This window comes from Dromiciops gliroides, chromosome 3, assembly GCF_019393635.1.
Source record: "Dromiciops gliroides isolate mDroGli1 chromosome 3, mDroGli1.pri, whole genome shotgun sequence".
Lineage (NCBI taxonomy): Eukaryota > Metazoa > Chordata > Mammalia > Microbiotheria > Microbiotheriidae > Dromiciops > Dromiciops gliroides.
The window spans coordinates 583,586,421-583,609,069 of NC_057863.1; the positions used below are offsets into that span (position 1 = coordinate 583,586,421).

At 38.7% G+C, this 22,649-nt stretch overlaps 1 protein-coding gene across 1 annotated transcript; it reads right to left on the reverse strand.

Moving 5' to 3' along the window:
* Positions 1–4,412: 4,412 nt before the first annotated feature.
* LOC122748060 (olfactory receptor 51L1-like) lies at positions 4,413–5,372 on the reverse strand. The gene has a single exon (XM_043993789.1). It carries the CDS (start codon positions 5,370–5,372, stop codon positions 4,413–4,415), a length of 960 nt encoding a protein of 319 aa, XP_043849724.1.
* Positions 5,373–22,649: the final 17,277 nt, after the last annotated feature.

Here is a 22,649-nt window from a genome sequence, read left to right on the forward strand (position 1 = left end):
TGACTTGCCAAGGGTCTCACAGTTAGTAAGTGCCAAGTGTCCGAGGCTGGATTTGAACTCAGGTACTCCTGAACCAGGGCCAGTGCTTTATCCACTGCACCACCTAGCTGCCCCCTGTACTTCTAAATATAATTACATTTTGAATATTTCCTTATATTTTTATATTATTTATAGATTAAATTCTCCCTTGTTTAAAAAAAATGACAACTATCTTTAAGAAAAATACCTAATCTCAAGTGTGAAGGGACAGAAGAAGAGGACTAGCAATAAGGTAAGGGTGCTTAGAAATAGTGGCAGGGAAGGAATGAGCATAAAAGTGTAGGGCTAACCAGTAAATCTTCAGACTAATCCAAATGGGATATGGAAGGGAGTAAAACTGAAGTATGCTGCAGAGACTAGGAATGAATATCTTTTAGACCTGGCCAGCTGTGGGCAGGGAAAGAATTCTGTAGAAGCCCAAGTTCCTTATAAATTCATACCATTCTAAATCTTCCCCCAAACTGAATTCTACCCCTCCCACTTCATTTCATTCCAGCCCTCTGAGTTGCCCTTATCCTATTAATCTAATAGCTTCTTATCTTCTACACCATTTAGGAAAACTTCCCCAACTAAGAGCTCACTATTTGTTCTATTGGAATCCTCTTTCTGGAGAATATAAAGGACATGAACATTTCTTATATGTAATGTAAATATTTTTGCTGTGTAGATATTTAATTTTGTATTTTGAATTTCCATTCTTCTTTTTGAGTTCTTTCAACATTGAAACATGAAACTTGGTTCTGGGCTCCATTTGTACATGGGAACAAAACATTTTTCATGATAGTAGTGGAAAGGGACAAGGATATTTAATGCTCCTTACAGATATTTTTCTATTGATCTATGATGGCAACTATGTTATAATGATTTGAAGAATTATGAGGAAGAAATAAAGGAGGTAGATAAATGGGTTATCCATATGGTTAATGAATCACCTAATATTGGAAATTTTTATGTCAAGGTTGGATTTTTTTTAAGGATGTCATAGAGGGGTGTGTATTGGGCTTTTTCTCTTTTAGAGATTCTGAGATCCTGTAATTCAAAGGTGATGGTGATGACTTAATTGCCATCCTCTAGTATATCCTTCATAGAGATGACCAAGTGGCATTCCTTTATCACAGTTATGATCATGCCTTTCTCCTACTCAGTAATTTCCAATGACTCCCTATTAATTTTAGACTCAAATACAAATGCCTTCACAATCTAAATCCAACCTATCTTTCCAGACTTATATATTCTTCTTCTTCATTCATTCCATGCTCTAGTCAAACACTTTCTTGCTATCATCATCATCACCACCACCACCACCAGTATCATCAGTGATCACCATCATTTATGGAATTCTTTAAGGTTTTCTAAACACTTTATAGATTTCGTCTCATGATAGCTTTATAACAATCCTAGGAGAGAGGTGCTATTCTTATCCTCATTTTACAGTTATCAGTTAGCAAACCAAAAAATATTTAAGGGCCAACTATGTGTTAGGCACAACACTAGGCATTAGGGATATAAATACAAAAAAGAACCAGTCCCTGATTTAAGGGAGCTTACAACCCAATGGGGGGAGACAACATACAAAAGGAAACTGAAAATGTGATAAGAGATTGAGAAAACTGAAATTGCCAAAGGTTAAATGACTTGAGTAGGGTCACACAGCTAGTAAATGTCTGGGGCTGGATATGAACTTAGTTATATATTTGTTTGTTTTTTCATTCCTAATTTTTTCCTGTGTGTTCATGCAAATGATGGGTATAGGACTGGGGAAGCAGTTACTCTTGCTCTCAGATAAATCATTCAGTTATACAGCATTTAAGCAGATTATATGTCTGGCTTTATGTTCATTGTCTCAGGTACTTTCTAATCCTTTCAGTATGCTTATGAGCTGTTTATTCAGTAATGTGATGCCAGAGAAGTCTGGTTCCTAAAGCTGACACTCCATCTTCCCTATGTGAAAGTATTAAATTTAATAAGGCAATAACAAAATTATCTTGTTTGTTTTCATTACCCTTTCTCAACTATTCTTAGTAAAGGTGTGTTATGCAAGATTTGTAGAGAATTAAAACAAGTACATGTTGTAACACAAAAAAGCAATTCCCCAAGAGACATATAATCAAAGAATATAAATTGTTCCCCAAAGAAGAATTACAGGCTATTAAGAAGCCAATGCATAATAATATATGCTCGAGGGAAGCATATGAATAACAATATATGCTCCAAGGAACTAGTAACAAGGTAATCCAAATCAAAACAAGCATAGTTTCATCTCATACGGATAAAAATGACAAAGATAACAAGGCAGAAGCTATGGATAGAAAGGCACCTAAAGTAATGTGGGTGGAGCCTTGGGTTGGTCTAACTATTCTGGAAGGTAATTTACAATCATGCTAAGAAAGTGAGTAAAGTATCCATTCACTCAGAAATCTCACTGAAAAGCATACACCCAAAGTTATCAAGAATAATTTTAAAAAAAGTTCTCATAGACACCTACATATTAATAGTAGCATTTTTTGTTACAAGGAAGAACAGGAATCAAAGTCATTGATCATTATATGAAGATTGGTTAAACAAGGTTCAGTATATGAATACAATCAGATACTACTGTATGCTAAGAAATAATGAATATGATGAATAAAGAGAATTAGTAACATAAGCCGAACATTTCTACTGATGCAAACTATATAAGTTGAACCAAGAAAACAAAACACAGTAACTATAATAATGTAAATGTAAAGAACCACAAGAACAAATACTTAAAACAAAATGCTGCAAGATAGTAATAAACAAGCCCTTATACCCAAAGATGAGCTGTGAAAATATGCTCCCCTACCTTTTTATACAAGTGACAGGAGTAGAAGGAGTTGCAGGTACACACCAAGCAGACAACAATATAAGACTTGGTAACATAGTAAATGTGTGATTAGTTGTGCAGTCAGTACACATTTATTAAGTGCCAACGATGTGCCCATGCTAAATGCTAAGGATACAAAGAAAGGGAAAAGATAGTCCCTGCTATCTATTGGGTGAAACAATGTGCAAAAAACAAACACATACACACAAAAGAATTATGTTCAATCAAGCTATAACATGATAAATTGGAGATAAGTAATGGAGGGAAGCCTAGCAATAACAGTAGAAACATAAAGTAGTCCAAGACAGTACAAGTTTGTCTGGAACATAGAGCATATGAAGCAAATTAATTTAAAATTAGCCTAGAAAGATAAGTTGGTCATATCGTGAATTATTCTAAATATTAAACAGAAGAGTTGATATATTATCCAAGAATTAATAAGGAGCCAATGAAGTTTCTTGGGCAGATAAGTATCATGATGTGCCTCAGGATTGTTTATTTGGCAACTGAGGAGAGGATGATGTAGAGAAGGGAAGAGACTCAAGGTAGGGAAAGCTCCTCTAAGAGCCCAGGTAAGAGATCATAGTGTCCTGAACCAAAGGGATGATCATGTGAGTAGAGAGGAAGGGATGGGTGTAGGAAAAGTAGAGGTAGATATGATATGTCAAGAGATTAGATAGGAGGTTGAAGGAGATTGAGAAATTGAGGATGATGCTGAGGTAGGTCATGAACTTCTGTGACTGTGGTGATGGTGGTGCCCTGGAGAGAAATAGAGAACTTACAAGAGGACTGTATTTTGGGGTGGGAGGATACTCATCTCTTCTTTAGACTTATTGAATTTGAAATATCATTGGGGCATTCATGTGGAGATTTCCAGCAGTCATGGAGATAGGATTGAGCTTGGGGAAGAATGAGCAAGAAATGTGAAAAAGGCTTCGAGGAGGCAATTTTGACCAGAGCTACGCTGAGGATCAATTTATAAAATCTAAATGTTTTTTGTTGGATTAAATAGATCACCATTAGACGAATTGAAGGTTGGGGGCAGCTAGGTGGTGCAGTGGATAAAGCTCTGGCCCTGGATTCAGGAGGACCTGAGTTCAAATACGACCTCAGACACTTGACACTTACTAGCTGTGTGACCCTAAGGAAGTCACTTAACCCTCCTTGCCCTGCCAAAAAAAAGAATAAAGCCCCTTTATGGACTAGCATAGTGGTATGCCCTTCTGCTTGCTATCTACTGTAATGTCTAACTTCAGGGGGCTCCTGTAAGTACAGTCCCCATAAAAAAGTTTGGATTGGTCACCCTGACTTTGTGTGCCTCTTTCCTCACAATACTTATGTCACAAGTAGATACAATAGGGTGCTTCAATATCCTAGTCTACAATATTCCTCTAGTCTTACATTTTTCTCTTTGCCTAGCTGAAACATACTTTTCCTAAGTAGAGTGGTAATGACTCCATATAATTTAAATCCTGATTTCAGCTTATGACAATTGTCCTATGTAATAGGAATCATTTCTTGGCATGACCTACCCCCAGCTGGAGTGGATTCTCTTAGGGACTAATAGACGGATGATCCCTGTGCGAATCTGCTTGGTTTTCACACTATAGATTATGGGGTTGAGCACAGGAGGCACCAGTAAGTAGATGTGAGCCATAAAGATGTGGACAAGAGGAGAGGCATGTTTTGCAAAACGGTGGACAAGAGACAGACCAATCATGGGTACATAGAGGATGAGGACAGCACAGATGTGGGAGGCACATGTGTTGAGAGCCTTGAGCCTTTCCTTTCTGGATGCAATGCTTAGCACAGAACGGAGAATAAAGATATAAGAAACCAAAATGCCTAGAGAGTCAAATCCCCATAGAAGAATGATCAAAACCAATCCATATATGACATTAAACTTAATATCAGCACAAGCCAAGCGAATCATGTCCTGATGTAGACAGTATGAATGAGAAAGGACATGGGAGTGGCAGAAGGGAAAGTAAGTGAGGCGGATCATTAATGGAGTTATGGAGAGAGAGCTCCTGAGAATAGCTGCTACTCCAATCTTGGCAATGCGCTGTGGGGTGAGGATAGTGGAATACCTCAGGGGGTGACAAATGGCTACATAGCGGTCAAAGGCCATTGCTAGGAGCACTGCTGATTCTGTAAAGGAAAAAGTATGGATAAAGAACATCTGAATCACACAGGTGTTGAATTCAATCTCCCTAGAGATAGACCACAACAGTCGAAACAAAGATACAAGGGTAGGAAGGGACATGCCCATATCAGTGAGAGACAACATTGCCAAAAAATAGTACATGGGTTCATGGAGGCTTCGGTCAGTCCGGACTATATGAAGGATGATACAGTTGCCCACTATCCCGACCAGGTAGAAGATGCAGAAAGGGATGGAGATCCAGTGGTGTATTGATTCATAGCCAGGAATTCCAGTGAGGTAGAATATGGTAGATAGGGCACTACTGGAATTGAAGTCTGCCATGAAACTTCTGCACAGAGCCACAATACCATCTCCCAGACACTCACTCCTACAAGGAAATGAAAGACACAAAAAGGCTTTAAAATGCTTTAATATTTATTTATTTATTTTTAGTGAGGCAATTGGGGTTAATTGACTTGCCTAGGGTCACACAGCTAGTAAGTGTTAAGTGTCTAAGGCCGGATTTGAACTCAGGTACTCCTGGCTCCAGGGCCAGTGCTCTATCCACTGTGCCATCTAGCTGCCCCAATATTTATTTTGTTACTATATTTTTCCATTTCTTACTTTCTTATTCTTCTTTTATTTTGTGGAGCAATGAGGGTTTAAGTGACTTGCCCAGGGTCACACAGCTAGTAAGTGTCAAGTGTCTGAGGTTGGATTTGAACTCAGGTCCTCCTGAATCCAGGGCCAGTGCTTTATCCACTCTGCCACCTAGTTGCCCCCTTTCCATTTCTTTCTCTTTTTTCTTTAGACTTTTATTTTCCAAATTATATGTAAAAGCAAATTTTGACATCAATTTTTTTAAACTTTGTGTTCCAACTTCTCTTCCTCCCTCCCCTCCCACCCCCACCCCAAGAACTCAAACAATTCAACATAATTTATACATGAGTAGTCATGGAACACAATTCTACATTATCTAGGTTGTGAGAAAAAAACAGATAAAAACAAAACTTCAGATTAAGGAATTGTCAAAAAAAAATGTGTTTCAGTCTGTTTTCAGATACCATCAGTTCTTTCTCTGTAGATGTTGTGCAATTTTTATAAGTTCTTCAGAGTTATATTGATCGTTGCCTTGCTGAATTTCTTTCTTAACCATTTTTGCATTTACCCCTATATTTTCTCTTTATCTATATTTACTCTCTACTTTTCTCTTCTCCTGATATTTTGTAGCTACTGAGTTCACTAAACAATGCATTGTACTTCTAAACAGCTAGTAAGAGCAATCATAAGCCCCCTGGTCTCATTATAAATATGTTTAAAACACAAAGAACTATTTGAAAACTTCATTGCATTGTTTGAACCTAGCCCTATGTACCTGAGAAAGCAGACTCTTTTCTTTAGAGACTAGATTTGTTTAATGCTTAACTCAAGAGGTCCAGGTTATGCTGACCCCCCAAAGTCTTGCAGGGACATGAAGACTGATATAAGGAATATAAGGAGTTTCTTCTTCCTGTACATCTCAAGCAACCCACATCCTTTATCTGGAAATTACCTCCGTGCTAGCCAATAAGCTATTGTTTCCTTGTTCTTTTATTTGAATCCTATATAATGTATAACTTACAGATAACTTTGGGGAGTGGGCTACCCCTTTTGGGGCTCTATTCTGTTCCACAACATTAGAGTTAAAAGCAGGATCCATGAAGGTCAATCCAAGGGGTAGTATGAACTTAAATGGGATTAATCTATATAGGGAGAACCAGGTAAGTAACCTTGGAGTATGTAGGGAACACTGTCTCTGTTCCTTTGTTTGGACTCTCCAAGATGGTTGTTTAACACCTTGACCTAGGGAATTAATCAAGATAGGATTACAAGAAGCTTAACCCCTTATTGGAAAAGTAGTCATCCTTTTGTGCTTGATCACTCAAAGGTTCTTGGAGACAACATTGTTGTCTATTAAATTTAGCCATTAATCTTCTGACAGATCTCTCTCTCTCTCTCTCTCTCTCTCTCTGTTCCCCCCTCCTTCCTGTAGTCTCTCAACCCACTTCTTACCATTAGATATAAACTAGATACCTGTTTCTGTTACTATATTCTGACAACAACTACCTTGCTATGCTGATGAGTCTGCTTCTGTGAGCCAGTACTCAAATCCAGGATCTGCCACTTGTACCATGTGACTTGCAAGCAGGGAATCCTTCTATCAGATATTTGTGTTGTGACTGAGAACTACATGCTATTACTATCTCCATTTTACAGATTCATAATAGTATTTTATTTTTGTCCAATTACATATAAAGAAATTTTTTCAGCATTTGTTTTTTGTAAAATTTTGACTTCCAAATTTTTTCCCTCCTTCCTCCACCTCCCAAAGATGGCAAGCTACCTGATATAGGTTATGCATGTGCAATCATGTTAAAAATTTAAAAAAAAAGATTTTATCCTTTATTCTGTAAACTTACTTGAAGATTTAGCTTCATTGGTTATAGATTTTTTGTTTGTTTTATTTTGGGAAGCAACCAGGGTTAAGTGATTTGCCCAGGATCATATTTAGTAAGTGTCTGAGGCTGGATTGGAATTCAGGTACTCCTGACTCCAGGGTTATTGCTTTATCCACTTTACCACCTAGCTGATCATTTCTATTTTGTCTTTCTTTTTAAAGTTGTTTATTTATTTCTTTTGATTAGTCTTGTTGTTGTTGTTGTTGTTATTCTTCAGTTGTTTCAGTTTTGTCTGATTCTTGGTGACCCCATTTTGGGATTTTCTTTGCAGAGATACTGGAGTGGTTTGCCATTTCCTTCTCCAGCTCATATAATAGATGAGAAACCAAGGGAAACCATGTTACATGACTTGCTCACGGTCACATATCTAGTAAGTGTCTGAAGCTGGATTTGAATTCATGAAGATGAGCCTTCCTGTTCTCAAGTCCAGTTCTCTAACCACTGTGCCACCCCTTATGATACCTTATATAAGGAGAAATAGCTCTTAAGATGAAAGACTTTTACCATGACAATACAGATTTCCTCTATTGCGTTTGTTCATTCACACAGTTTCATTCATAATTTTGTAACGATTGGAATGATGCCACCTACTGGAGATTTACCGTAGGAAAGCTCCATCATGAGGAGAAGGCCTCTGAGGGCAATGCCCTGCGGCTTTTCTTTGGCATCAGGAAGTGATGTTTGCTTGTGGGAGGAAGAGGGGGCAAGACAGATGCTCTGGTTTCTTTTTCGTCAGGACTCTGGTGGAGAGTAGGGCAAGAAATGTGCTCTCCCTTTAATAGATAGATGAATCTAGGCCTTTCTCTCTTTATTCACCAAATTCTTATTCTCCTTAATAAATGCTTAAAAGTCTAACTCTTGCTAAAGCTTATAATTTATTGGCGACCACTCATTAGATATTTTAGACAGACTAGCTAGAATTTTAGCCCCCTTACAATTTGTTCAGGATTACTTCTCTGTTTCCCTAAATATTTCTGAGATAATCCCCTTCCCTTATCTGATCTTTCCTTCTCTATCATTGATTATACAGATACAGGAAAAAGTATCCTATCTAGTGTATCATGACTTCTAAGAGGATATGGGAGACAGTATGATACTGTGGAAAGCTAGATGGTTTTGGAATCAGAGGACTTGGGTTCAAATTTCAATTCTACTACTTACTGTGACAATAGGCAAGTTATTTAGCCTCCTAGGTTGCTGTTCCTCATGTAAATTTTTTTTCTGGGTAATGAGGGTTAAGTGACTTGCCCAAGGTCACACAGCTAGTAAGTGTCAACTATCTAAGGCCGGATTTGAACTCAGGTTCTCCTGAATCCAGGGCCAGTGCTTTATCCACTGTGTCATCTAGCTGCCCCCCCCCACCATGTATAAAATTAAAAGGTTGTCAGTTGGTCAACTAATATTTATTAAGCACCTACTATGTGCTAGGTCCTGTGCTTAGCTCTGAGAAAACAAAGAAAAGCAAAAGATAGTCCCTGATCTCATGAAGCTCATGCTCTACTGGGGAGACTACATGTAAATAAGCATTTACAAACAAGATATATACATTATAAATTGGAGGTCATATCAGATGGAAGGGAATAAGATTGAGGAGGACTGGGAAATTTTCCTTGGAGAGATGAGACTTTACCTCACCCTTGAAGGAAACCAAGAAGCAGAGATGATAAGAAAGGAAAGCATGTACAGACATGGTTGTAAAGTGAAGAGGGTTGGATAACTTCTAACAAAGATCCTTTACCTGCAATCCTGCCATGGTTTCTAATGATGATGGTGGTGGTGGTGGTGGTGGTGGTGGTGGTGATGTTACATCTATTTAGCATTTTCAGACTTAACAAGTTCTTTCTATGCAACAACAATATCCAAGTAATAGACCCAACTAGCAAACATCTGATATAGTCCTTGAGCCCAAGTCTTCTGACTCCAACACAATTTATTTTGTACTTTCTTTTTCCTCAGAATACAGAACTACCTAATTTATCTGATGGTCTATCAGTAGTATAGGGAGTTTACAGAAAGACTAAAGAAAAACTGTATGAAGCATATTTTAGTGCAAAATTATTATTGAAACCATATCTCTATTAATGTAGTAGATTATTAATTCATTCCATTAATGGAGTGTCCTGTATAATTTATAAAGATGTAGACATGACTTAGTTTTAGAATCGATACCATGTTGTAGGTTCAGAGAGAGAAAGCAGGTGGCACGGTAGAAAAAATGTAGGACTTGGATTGAAGAAAACTTGAACTTGAATCCTGTCTCATACATTTACAAACTATGTGACTGGATAATCCACTTAAGCATTCTCTGCCTCAGTTTCTTCATTTTTAAAATGGGGAAAATAATGGCACCTACCATACAGAGTTGTCATGAAGAACAGATGGGATAGAATATGTAAAATACTTTTCAAAACTCAGAGTACATATTGATGCTAGTTATTACATCGTCATTTTGTTATTATTATTATTATTATTAATGAGAGAAGTGAAAATTTGAAGAGTTTACCTAGGATACTTGAATCATAATGAATATATTTATGTCATCACCCTTGCCAGGATGGGAGGTAAAACATGGGAGAACTTAACCACTAATATCCCCTCCAGAATCATTGTCTTGTCATGGCAGAGGGGCTTATGAAAGTATGAACTATGCCATGCAGGGTTACCCAAGATGGACAGGTCATAGTGGAGTGACAAAAGGTGATCCACTATAGAAGGAAATGGTAAAACCATTCCAGTTTCTTTGCCAAGAAAACTCCAGGAACATTATCAAATGAGCCCTGGGAATCATCAGACCTACATGAACAACTAAACAACAACAAGCCATTAATACAGAGAAGGGAAAACTTTGGCTGAGTAATGTGTTTTATAGGAAAAGAAGGAAAATTAAAGGAGTGACAACCAGTGTCCCAGGGATACTGATATTTCAGGTGAGCAGGGGCAGCATCAGGCAGAACTTTGAAAGGTAGATGGGAAGGAAATTGCACATCAAGAGACAGTTTTTAAATTCAGACTGAGATGATGAGAATAGTCCTATTTGCTCCTTGGGTCCCTAAGTTCTGAAGATGTAATTATTCTTCATTCTGCCTAATGTTTATTGTAATATTCTTTAACTAAAGTGTCTCCCTAAGGTGTATCCATTGTTTAATTGTAGTGACCAAGATGATAGAGTGGAAAGAATATTGGATTTGCTGACAGATCTGGGTTTAAATGCTGACTTTGTTACTTGGGCAAGTCACAACCTATCTGATTTTCAGTTTTCTCATGGGAGTTATATGAAGTCTTTTACAGCCATTAATTTCATAAATCTCTGAAAGAATTATTTATGATTTCCCAAAAATTAAATGAGAGACTTGTGGTAACATATTTTGAACTCAAGTAGTAAGCCTCTGGTTGGAGGCAAGTCCGGTATTTCTCCTGGACACAATTAATAATTTTCCTTTTTAATAGATCTGAACTGGAGGAAGGGAGAGTAAAATGAGGAAGATTATTGTGTTTGATATGGCATGAAGACTAAGGATCTTCAGGTTGAACTGGGAACCACCTTTGGCAAATCTTCCCTAGAACTTCATAAGCATACTAACTATGCCTTCATGTAAGACCTTGTGAAAAATCATAACAAAAATATTGAAGAGCCCAAGTTGTATATCTTTTGTTCCCAATCCCAACTCTAGATCCCTAGTTTATTTCTCCAACCTTAAGCTCAATTATCCATCATCTTTGCCTTCCCTTTACCTTTCAAAGATTCACTCAGATTCTGGAGGATGTCTTCACATAACCTAGTCACACATTTCTTCCTGTGTTGTGAGCCTGCAAGGACAGTTCTTATAAATTCATTCCTGTCTCAGTGTAGCTAGATAATTCCCAAGGAAGGCAAGGCTGCCAATGCTCTGGCTCATGCAAAGATTTAAAATCCTCTATCAAGGGACCTCAGAGGTCTCTTGTGAGAGATTGTACTCTGACTGAAATACAGCTGGGGAACACTTTATAAATTAGAATCTGCACTCTAACTTTCTTGTACTTCTGTTGTTAAGAACAAGAAAAAATCCCTAGGTCATTCTTTCACTATCTTTCTTTTGAGGTATTGCAAAAAGCCCACGATTAGTATTCCTATTTCTAGGGTCCCCTCTGTATTACATCTACCACACAATTGGTGAGATGATGTTCCTAAATCACATGTATGATCATGTCACTTGCATGGGCAAGAAGCTTCAATGATTCCCTATTATATCTGGGCTAAATTCAAATGCCTTTGGTATTTATAAGGTTCTTCATATTCTGGCTCCAATCTGTTTTTCTAAACAATTAAGACTACTCCCCTTAACTTATTCTTAAATCTAGGCAAATGCATCTATAAAACACTCTATCTCCCATTTTGACACCTTGTACAGAATGCTATCCTCCCCAATGAAGTCTGCTTTTACTGATCAATAATTCTCTAACTATAACCCCACAAATCACCCTTATAAACATTTCTAGATTTTTCTCCACCTCACTGGACTATAAATTCCCATCCTTTCATATTTGGCTTTAGAGGAAAATGGGGTATGAGGGGAAGGCCCATTAGTTGGGGATATCAAGACAATAACATGAGCTTTGCTTGGGAAAAATGTCTGTTATAAATGTGGGATATAATCAGATATAGAAATGAGAAAGGTGCCAGTCACATGACTGGTTATTGGCCTTATCCTGTTGGGAATTTGTGATAGTACTGACTTTACTTAGTACAACTCTCATTTAAAAATGGTATTTGCCACCTTACAATGGGAGTTCCAAGACTGGTGGTCATTCAACAAATTAATAGCTTAGCCTCTCAAAATTCCTGCTATAACCATAAATCTCAGGCCTAATGAACACTGTTTTTCAAGGACCCTAAGGCAAACCCTGAATCTAGTTGATGGAAGGCAGAAGCAGAGTGCCTGGTGCCTAGTACCTGTTGCCTGGCACTTAGTGACTCCTGGTATATACTGGATCTTAAATTGAAAAACTGGTTTGGTCAGTACAGAGACAAGGGATTGATAAAGTTATGAGGAATGCAAATTCCACATGATTTGGTTATGAGATATTTTTCAAGTGCCTAGTGATGATAATTTGCTTCTAAACTGATTTAGACTATAAAAGTCTAATATGGAAATAATGTTCTGAGGGCATAGGCAATATGAAGGGAGTGTTGCAGCTGGAAAACAGGATTTTTTGGGGGGGATGTGATTGGGAATGCCACAAAAGTAAGAGATGTGAGCCTCTTAAAATGACTATAAATGAGGGGTTCTTAACTTTTTTGTGTCATGGGTTCATTTGCCAGTCTGCTGAAGCGTATGGTCCCTTCTCAGAATGTCATTTGTTTCTTTTGTGAGGTTTTTTGGTGGGGCAATGAGAGTTAAATGTTTTGCGCAGGGTCACACAGCTAGTAAGTTTCAAGTGTCTGAGGCCAGATTTGAACTCAGGTACTCCTGAATCCAGGGCTCGTGCTTTATCCACTGTGCCAGTAAGCTGCCCCTCTGAATGGTATTAAATGAATAAAATAGAATCAATAGGATTGCAAATGAACCTAAAAGTTAATGAAAAATTAAATTCCCCCAAGTTCAAAGATGCCTCCCCCCTCCCCGCTTAAATCAGTCCACAGCACTCAGACTAGCAAACCCTGCCACAAAGGAATTTTGTCAAAAGATTAAAACCAATGGATGTTTGTCATAATATCTTGACAGTGGCATACTAGTTCATCCAGCCTTTGCTTGAAGAATTCAGTAGAGAGAGGACATTATTCCCGCCCAAAATAACTGTTTCAATTTTGCATAATTCTTATTATGAAGCTCTGTCCTTCCATTAATCTAAAATTTGCTTTTCTGCAACCTTCACCATTTGTTCCTCAAACTGTCTTCTGTGACTACTCAGAACAAATTCAGTGCCAAGCCTTCTCCAAAAGTCCCCTAAATTTCTTCTCCAGGATGAAGATGCCTAGTCTCTTCAGCTGCTCCTCAGAAATCACTACATAGTATAAGAGAGGAAAACCCAGTCTCACACTGAGTGGATAGAACACATAAAACAATGTATATAGAGGCAGAAATAACTGAGTTCAAATAAGACGTCTGAGGTGTAGGCAATTAAATGGATATGGACCAAAACAATGGAAAAGGAAATATAAATGTTTTCACACATTAGAAGAAAATGTCAGGTTGCTTTAAAAAAATATTTTATTTAACTAGCTTAATGCTTCACTATCTATTATATGAAGGTGTGTTTCTGTATACACATGTATGTATGTTTGATCATGTATGTATTCCACTCTTTACATATTTCCTTGTTAATGTGCAGTTTCATTGCAAGTATATTCTGATAAACTTGCCTTTTTATTGATTTTTACTTTGGTCAGAAATGCTGTTATAGAAGAAACAGACTATATGAGACAATGTGGCAAACAGTGAGTATTGATTTCTTGCTCTAACTACACAAGATAAAGCTAAAAGCTTAAGTGGAGAAACTACCATCTGATTTATAGGATGATACTTACTGGATTTACAAGTCATAAGGACATGTTGTCCCCGAAATAATTGCCAAAAGGGAGCATAAACTTAACTCCACTATTATTCAATTCCATGGCTCAGCTGTGACATCTGTTCCTTCAACTCTAAGGGTTGGCTTTTCTAAATAAATGGGACTCCAGGTGCTCTAGAGCACAGACAATCCCTATTTTTTTTTATATTTTGCCTTTCAGGACACCCACTCACTTAACTCTATGCAATTTATAGACATATTGGGTTTTTCAGTCCCTCTATTTATTCATTCATCAGGTTTTTTTTTTTGTTTTTTTTTTTTTATCAGGACCCTGAAAGGGCAGTTGTGTCATGATTCAAGGAGTCAGTCAGAGGGAGAATTTCTTACTGATGTTTTAAAAAAGAAAAAAGAAAGGGAAAAAAAGACCTGTGGATTATAGGAAGATGATAAGATCATAAATACTCTACATCACCATGAAGGCAAAAGAGTGTGACTGGCCCTTTCCCTTCCACCTTTCCTTTGGACTGGGGCAGCTAAAGTGCAGTGGATAGAGCACTGCCTCTGGAGCCAGGAGGACATGAGTTCAAATCTGGCCTCTGGCCTCTGGCCTCATGAGTTCAAATCTGTCAAATCAGAGGCCTCTGGCCTCTGATACTTGACACTAGCTGTATGACTATGGGCAAGTTACTTAACCCCAATTGATTCAAACATTTGGGGCCATGCCCAGTCATTCCAATGTATATGGACCCAGATGGCTCTGGAGAAGAGAGTGATGCTGGTTACTTTGCACAGCACTCAATCGCTTAAATCTACTTCACTGCAAGCCATGACATCACCACCCAATGTCATAATCCTCTTTAAGCGTGAAGGACAAACAAAATTCCCTTGGACTTCAACATAATATAAAACAAAACATGCAAAACCCACCTCAGGTTGCCTATTAGAACTTTCTGTTTTCCAAGAAGGATGTCCTTGAGTCAATGGATTGGAAAAAAGAAAGGGGAAAACCAAAAACCAACAAAAAGCAGATCATCTTGTCCAACTCCTTGGTTTTATAGTCCAAGACCCTGATGCCTAGAGTGCTATTAATAGCAATAATACTTTTATTAACAGTATAGCATCTGGAGGTATTCCCACATTCATATGGCCTCTCCACCTGAAAAGCTACCCCGAATATCATAGCTCATGATCCCCAATGATATATTTTTACTAGTTGAACGAAGAAAAAAATTAATTTAAAGCAAAGCTCTTTAATGACATATACTGAAGTAAAGTAGCTATAAAATTCATGTCATCCATAAACCTGAGGCACACTGTAAAGCAAATATATAGACAAACAGTGGGAAGAGTTGACAGACAAATGGCATATGTGTAGTGACAAATGTAAAAAATTTGTGACCAGGGTCCATCGGAACTGGCCCCCAAGCAATCCTGTGAAACACGAGTCCCCAGAAATCACATTGCCCTGACTGGGAGGCCTAGAGTGCCACTGGGCGAACTATAGCTGCACCGGCCATGGCAGGGTACGATTGTTTTGGCACAGCCCCAGGAATCACGGCTGTCCCTTTCCATCCCGCCGGCCATGTGGACCCAGCACAGTTACCCAGAGGAGTCAGTAACACCCCACACACACACACACACACACCCAGACCCCCGCCCCCTTCGCCTCCAGTTCAGGCCATGTGGGCGGGGCAATGTTACCCAGAGGGTCAGGTAACTGCACCAAGAAAGGCAGCATCCACCTGGGCTCCCAGACCCTGTGGCATGGATGTGGCCGCCCCTGCCATCAGCACAGAAGCAAGCTTGTGGCTCAGCTTCACAGTGCCCCCCACCAAGCACCTCAGCTCACACAGACACCTAGAGAGGCCTCAGCCTCCTCCTGGTCATTCCAAAGTCACCTCACCTCACCTCACCTCACCTCACCTTCCTGCTTGGCTCTGTCCCCAGTCAGAGGCCAACCACTCCCTCCTTTGTGAGCCATGGATCACACTCCCACAGCCAAGATGGGCCACTCACCAATCAGGAAAATAGCTCTCCTCCGATCAAGCGCCCAGCCCTGTGCCTTGCCAGCCCAATAGGGAATACTTTGGTCTCGACAGACACAATCAGAGAGCTCCACGGACCCTCAGGGGACATCCAGTCCCTTCGCCCAAAAGCACTAGTTTGTCTTCCTCAACTCCTCTGACACAAGAGCTTTCTTTGCTGAGGGAACCCAAAGTGGATTGATTGATTCCTCCACACCTCTCCCTGAGAGTGCTGGAGGAGAGTCTTGTGAAACTACCCCAACCCCCACCCAACCACAGTCTTTCCTCCAAGATACCCATCTACAGGTGGCTCTGACCTGGGACTCGACCTATTTTAGATCTGTCAAACCCTTCGTGGACATTTCCAGCCCCAGGGTTCTTCTGACCGTGGAGAGCTTGCCTTTCTTGCCCTTTCAGGAGCTCCTGTCCTGCTTGTTTTCTGGTCCCTGAGAAGTGGAAATCAAAGGAAGGGCCATCGGTTGGGGAAGGGCTATGCCAGCTGTGCTATATAAACGTGATGGAATAGTATAGTGCTAGAAGAGATGAAGTGGGGTGGGATGATTGCAGAAAGGCCTGGCAAGCTTTCTGTCAACTGATTTAGAGGGAAAGTAAGCACAACCGTATGCACAGCAACAGCAGGGTTGTTGGAACAACAACTGTGACTGACTTACAACAGTGCTACCACTGGTGAGGAGAGTGCACTTTGCTTTGGATAGTAGCCAGACTTAAAGATGTTAAACATCCCTTTTAGGAAAGAGACCACTCACCAACTAAAAAGTTAAGTACAGATGGGTCTACACTTACTCTCTGCATTCAACATGTTCTGGAAACAGAAGGTTTGCAAGCCTCTCAGAACTTTCAACTTTTCCCTTTCTTCTCTTTGCAGTAAATATAATCATGGATCCCTATGTCATTTTAATTTAATTTTATTTTTGAGGCAATTGGGATTAAGTGACTTGCCCAAGGTCACACAGCTAGTTAAGTGTTAAGTGTCTGAGGCTGGATTTGAACTCAGGTCCTCCTGAATCCAGGGCTGGTGCTCTATCCACTGAGCCACCTAGCTGCCCCTTCCCTATGTCATTTTATCTGAAAATTTGAAGAGTGAGAAATATATACTATCTGATCTAGTCCAAGAATATTGAAATATCTACTTGTTATGTCCTTGGGGAATAGTCTTTCAGCTCCAGAAAACACTACTGGAAGGTTGTTGGAGAACCCAGAAGGCTCTCTGTCACCCCTCTGACTGAGTTCCCCTTCCCCATACTTGGGCTGTGGTCACTGAGGCAGCAAGAGATTCCAGAGACAATGCTTGGCTGGCCTCCCAGGGTCTGAAGACTCAGCTATACAAACTTTGCTCTGCCAAGGCTGAAAGATTAAAAGGTTATTCCTGGGGCAGCTAGATGGCACAGTGGATAGAGCACCAGCCCTGGAGTCAGGAGTACCTGAGTTCAAATCCAGCCTCAGATACTTAACACTTACTAGCTGTGTAACCCCGGGCAAGTCACTTAACCCCAATTGCCTCACTTAAAAAAAAAAAGATTATTCCTATTCTCTTATAATTATTCTTGCAGAGAATTTATTTGATATCTTTGTGGTTTTATGCTATAAATACTGGGCTATCCCGAATAATAAAACGCACATAGTTAATCACACATAATGTGGTGCTGTTGTGACAATGATTAATTGTCTCTGATCCTTGACCTCCATCAAGGGAATTGAACCTGCAACCCCAACAGGAGTGAAGAATCTTCATAGGAACTGGGGATTTCGACTAAGGACTTCAGGAAGAATATTGAAGCCTCATTTTGGTATCTATACATGCTTAGCTGTGATGACAAAGGAAGTGATTTCTTCCTTGTTGCCTGACCTAGATTAGTATGCCAGTACATTAAATTCCCTGTGTCTTTAAGTGTCATAAATCTGGATTATATTGATAGATGTCTTCTGTTCTATAATGCTATCAAAGGCTACCTCATCTGTGTAATGCACTTTGCCATGCAAAAACCCTACTAGGTCTGTCTTTTCTTTTCTTTTCTTTTCTTTTTTTTTTGCGGGGCAATTGGGGTTGTTACTTGCCCAGGGTCACATAGCTCGTAAGTGTTAAGTGTCTGAGGTGGGATTTGAACTCAGGTCCTCCTGAATCCAGGACCGGTGCTCTATCCACTGAGCCACCTAGCTGCCCCCTCTGTCTTTTTTCCTAGTCAAACAAATGTTAATCCCATGATCATCTGTTCTTGGAATGTAGTGTTAGGTGGTTTTTCTGAGAACGGCTGTTTTTGACCAAAAGCATTCTTTTTTGTAGGATTCTCCATGCAAAGCCAAGCTCTCATGCTTCTCAGATATTGTACCCCGTACATTGAGGATAGGGACATGATTGAGATAGCCACCTTCTAATGTTGGCTTCTTCCCAGTCTTTCCCTTCAGTCACCTGAAGGGACGTTGAATTCATGCATTTTCTTTCTCAGTGAGAAAAGCCAAAAGAACCCTGAATGCCTTTCCTGTTCTTGGGATATCTTCTTTCCAATTCATGTAGGTGCAGGCCATTGAGTAATCAACCTCCACCAATGAGGAGAGATAACCATATGATTGATCCTTTGAGCAAAGGTTACATTTGTATCACCGCAAATCTATCCACTTAATGAAAGGCCTTTTTTCATTTTGTTCATACCTAGTTCACCCACCATTATAAGGAACTATTTAGAAATTTGGAAAGGACTTTAGAGAAAAACAATCATTCTTTTTTTTTTTTTGGCAGGACAATGAGGGTTAAGTGACTTGCCCAGGGTCACACAACTAGTAAGTGTCAAGTGTCTGAGGCCAGATTTGAACTCAGGTCCTCCTGAATCCAGGGTAGTGCTTTATCCACTGTGCCACTTAACTACTTGGAAAAAAAATAATAATTCTTTTTTTTATTATTATTTTTTTTTAGTGAGGCAATTTGGGTTAAGTGACTTGCCCAGGGTCACAAAGCTAGTAAGTGTTAAGTGTCTGAAGCCAGATTTGAACTCAGGTACTCCTGACTCCAGGGCCAGTGCTCTATCTACTGCACCACCTAGTTGCCCCAAAACAATAATTCTTAAACATTTTTTAAAAGAAACTAAAAAGGTGATTTGTAACATGCTTCCACAATAGTAATAACATATTGTTATGATAAAATGAGAAAAATAACTGAAAACAGAAGTTGCTGTTATAGCCAAAACACACATTTTTTCAGTCAACCAATGAAGATTTTCATATCATATTTCTTAGATCCATGAGCCACTGACAAGGGCTAGGCACACTGTACCTTTAGATCTGACATCTGTGCCTCAGGGGAAGGGAGCTTTCCCCCTATTGTGGTCAAAGCAAAGCTTGTACCCCTAGTGATACACCCTTCTACCTCACCCAACTTTTTGTCATCTGAAAATTCATTAATGCATTTATCTGTCATTGATAAAAATGTTAAGCAACATGGGATCAAATATAAATCCTTAGGTTACTCCACAGAACTTGTGCTATAATGACACTGATTCATTAACAAAAATTGTTGAATCCAGACATCTAACTATGAATCAGTTTGCTTGGGTTACAATCTCCTTATTTTCTTCACAAGAATATTATGAGATGCTTTGTCAAACACCTTTATAAAATAGAAATTAACTATATCCACAGCATTCCTCTATCTGCTACTTAAATGAGGTTAGTCAGACATCACTTATTCTTACTGAAACCAAGCTGATTCTTCATATCACTGCTTCTCTTTCTAGATAGTTGCTAATCCTTACTTCAATTATCCTTAAAAGAATTTCTCAAGGATTGAAATCAAGCTTACCTACCGGCATATTGTTAGCAGAAAAAGTTCTATTCAATTTTTGCAAATCTGGATATTTGTCCTTCTATAATCTTATAATACCTCTTTGATTTCCATGATCTATCAAATATCACTGACATTGGCCCTGCAATCAGATATGTCAGTTCTCTCAGGAACAGAGAATATTGTTCATCTGGGCCAGGTATTTTGATTTCACCAAGTGTAGCTAAATGCATTCTTACCACTGTCTTACTGTTTGGGGTATCTACTTCCTATTAGTCATTTTCAGTGTAAAGGAAGTTCGTTTTCTTGATCAAAACAACAATAAAACAAGAATTGAACAGCTTTACTTTTTCTCTGTTGCCAGTTACAATCATTGACCCATTCACACCAAGCAGAAGTCCTGTCCTTTCTTTAATCCTCCTTTTTCCTCAATATGATGACCAAAAACAAAAAAACAAACAAACAAAAAAACCCCAACTTTGTTGTCTTTAGATTCCCTTGATAGCTTTTGCATTCTTGACATGGTTTTTAATTAATTTATTTAAAATACAATTTTATTGATAATTTCTGGGTTTTTATATCTCTATAGTACCCCATGTATCTTTTCCCCTTCCCTTCCCAGGGGACCATTCTATAGGACAAATAGAATTTTTGGAAAGGGGAAAAAAATCAGGACAACTGATTGATACATTGAAAAAGTCTGTGCAATGCGTAACATCTATGGAACTCCCCTCTTCATGAAAGGGTAGTTGGATGTGTCTTTTCATAACTCTTTATTCTAGTCCCACTTGATCTTTATTAAATTTGTTACATTTACTTTTGATTTTTAATGCATTCTTGTTCTTTCCACTTACATTGTTGTAGTTACTGTGTATATTGTTTTCTTGACTCTTTACTTCACTCTAGAAATTAAGAGAATTTGTACAAAATCATTCCATGTTTCTCTGTATTCATCACACACTTCTCTCAGGACAGTAATATTCCATTATATTCATGTACCACAATTCTTTTAGTCATTCCCCAAATAATGTTCATCTATTTTGTTTCCAGTTCTTAGATATCACAAAGAGTACTGCTATAAATATTTTTCAGTGTATGGAGACTATTTTTCTCATCAATGGCTACCAGCCCAGAAATAAAATCCCAAGTTCAAAAGACATGGACATTTTGGTCACTTTATATGCATGATTTAAAATTGCATGGTTCTGCTTCTTTCTAGAGTTTATTTTTCATACATCATGTGAGGTATTGATCTAAACCTGATTTCTTCTAGATTGCTTTCCAGGTTTCTCAAAAGTTGTTGTTGTTGTTGTTGTTGTTTTAATCAGTGAGTCCTCCCCATAATTTATGTGTTATGGTTTACAGAATACTGTACAAATGAGCTACTTGCTTCTCTTTCTTGGAATAACTAACCTATTTCACTGATTAAATTCTATATTTAAAAACCAATACCAAATCATTTTAATGACAGATGCTTTATAATATGCATTGTTATAGTACTTATAGATCCTCCTCCCACGTTTTTATTTCATTAGTACACTTGAAATTTGTGGAAATTTTTTTTCCTACACATTAATTATTATTTTTTCCACTTCTAAAATTAATCCTATGGCATTCTGATTGTGATAACATTCAAAAAGTAAATTAATTTTGATTGGACCAATGCACCTATGAGAAATAAATAATTTTCCAATTATTGAAGTCTGTTTTTATTTCTACAAATGTTCTTTTGTATTTGAAATCTTATCATACACCAGTGCATCTTGGGAGATGTACTCCAAATATTTTTTAGCTTTTGTAGTTTTTTTTCACTTTATAGAAGTACTTTATTATTTTCCAGAAGGACAGCTTTCAACATTTGTTTTCATAGGATTTTTAGTTTCAAATTTTTCTCCCCCCCTCCCTTCCCTTCCCCCTCCCCTTCTGTAGTTACTTTGAATGGAATTCAATATTCTCACTTTGCTTTCCATATTTTATTGGTATTATAAAAAAATGCTAAGTATTTGTGTGTTAATTAAGTTCGTATTGAGAGGGAAATGCCCCTCTCAGCCTAGTGATCAGATCTCCAGGTTTTAGAACCCCGCCCCCACCCCCCACACCCGCCCCAGCTCGAAAAGAACTGGCTGTTACTATCTCCCTGCTAAATATAAGCATATCCGCTTGAAAGTTGCCTCATACTAGGATCTGCACAAAGACATTATGCAGACATGACAGAATATTTGCTGAAACACGAAATTTAGGATAAGTTGCAAAATAACCTATGGCCGGACCCCTAAGGTCGGAGCACTCTGACCTAGGAGAAAGATTTATTGCTGAACATATAGTTTCAACCTAATTACCGCATCCTGCTTAAAATAGATGTCTGTAAAGGGTATAAAAACTGCTTGGTCCTTTATCTCTGTGTGCCACACCTCCTGGTTGCCCCAGTGAGTGTGGTGCAACTTTTTTTTTGAAAGAAATAAAATCAGTGCTTTGACCTCCTTTCTCCTCGAGTCTCGATTATCCGGTCGGTGGGTGTATTTCCCATCCCACTCAATATCACGAAACTTTTAGACTTTATTAATTGTTCTATTTTTTTTGGCTAATTGCCTAGGAAGTCCACAGGTCTCTCCACAGCCGTATTAGCCATCCCAGGGGAATCCAAAGGCATGTTGAAAGGACCCTTCCGGCTCTCAGCTCCACGGGATACTGCAGATACAGTCAAGGCCACACACACTCTGTTTCAAAAGATAGATCAAAAGAGGGGCACTGCTGCTGCCCCTCTCTGCTCCCTGCACCCCCATCCTTCCTTGGTCCTTTGACCACCCTGGTACCT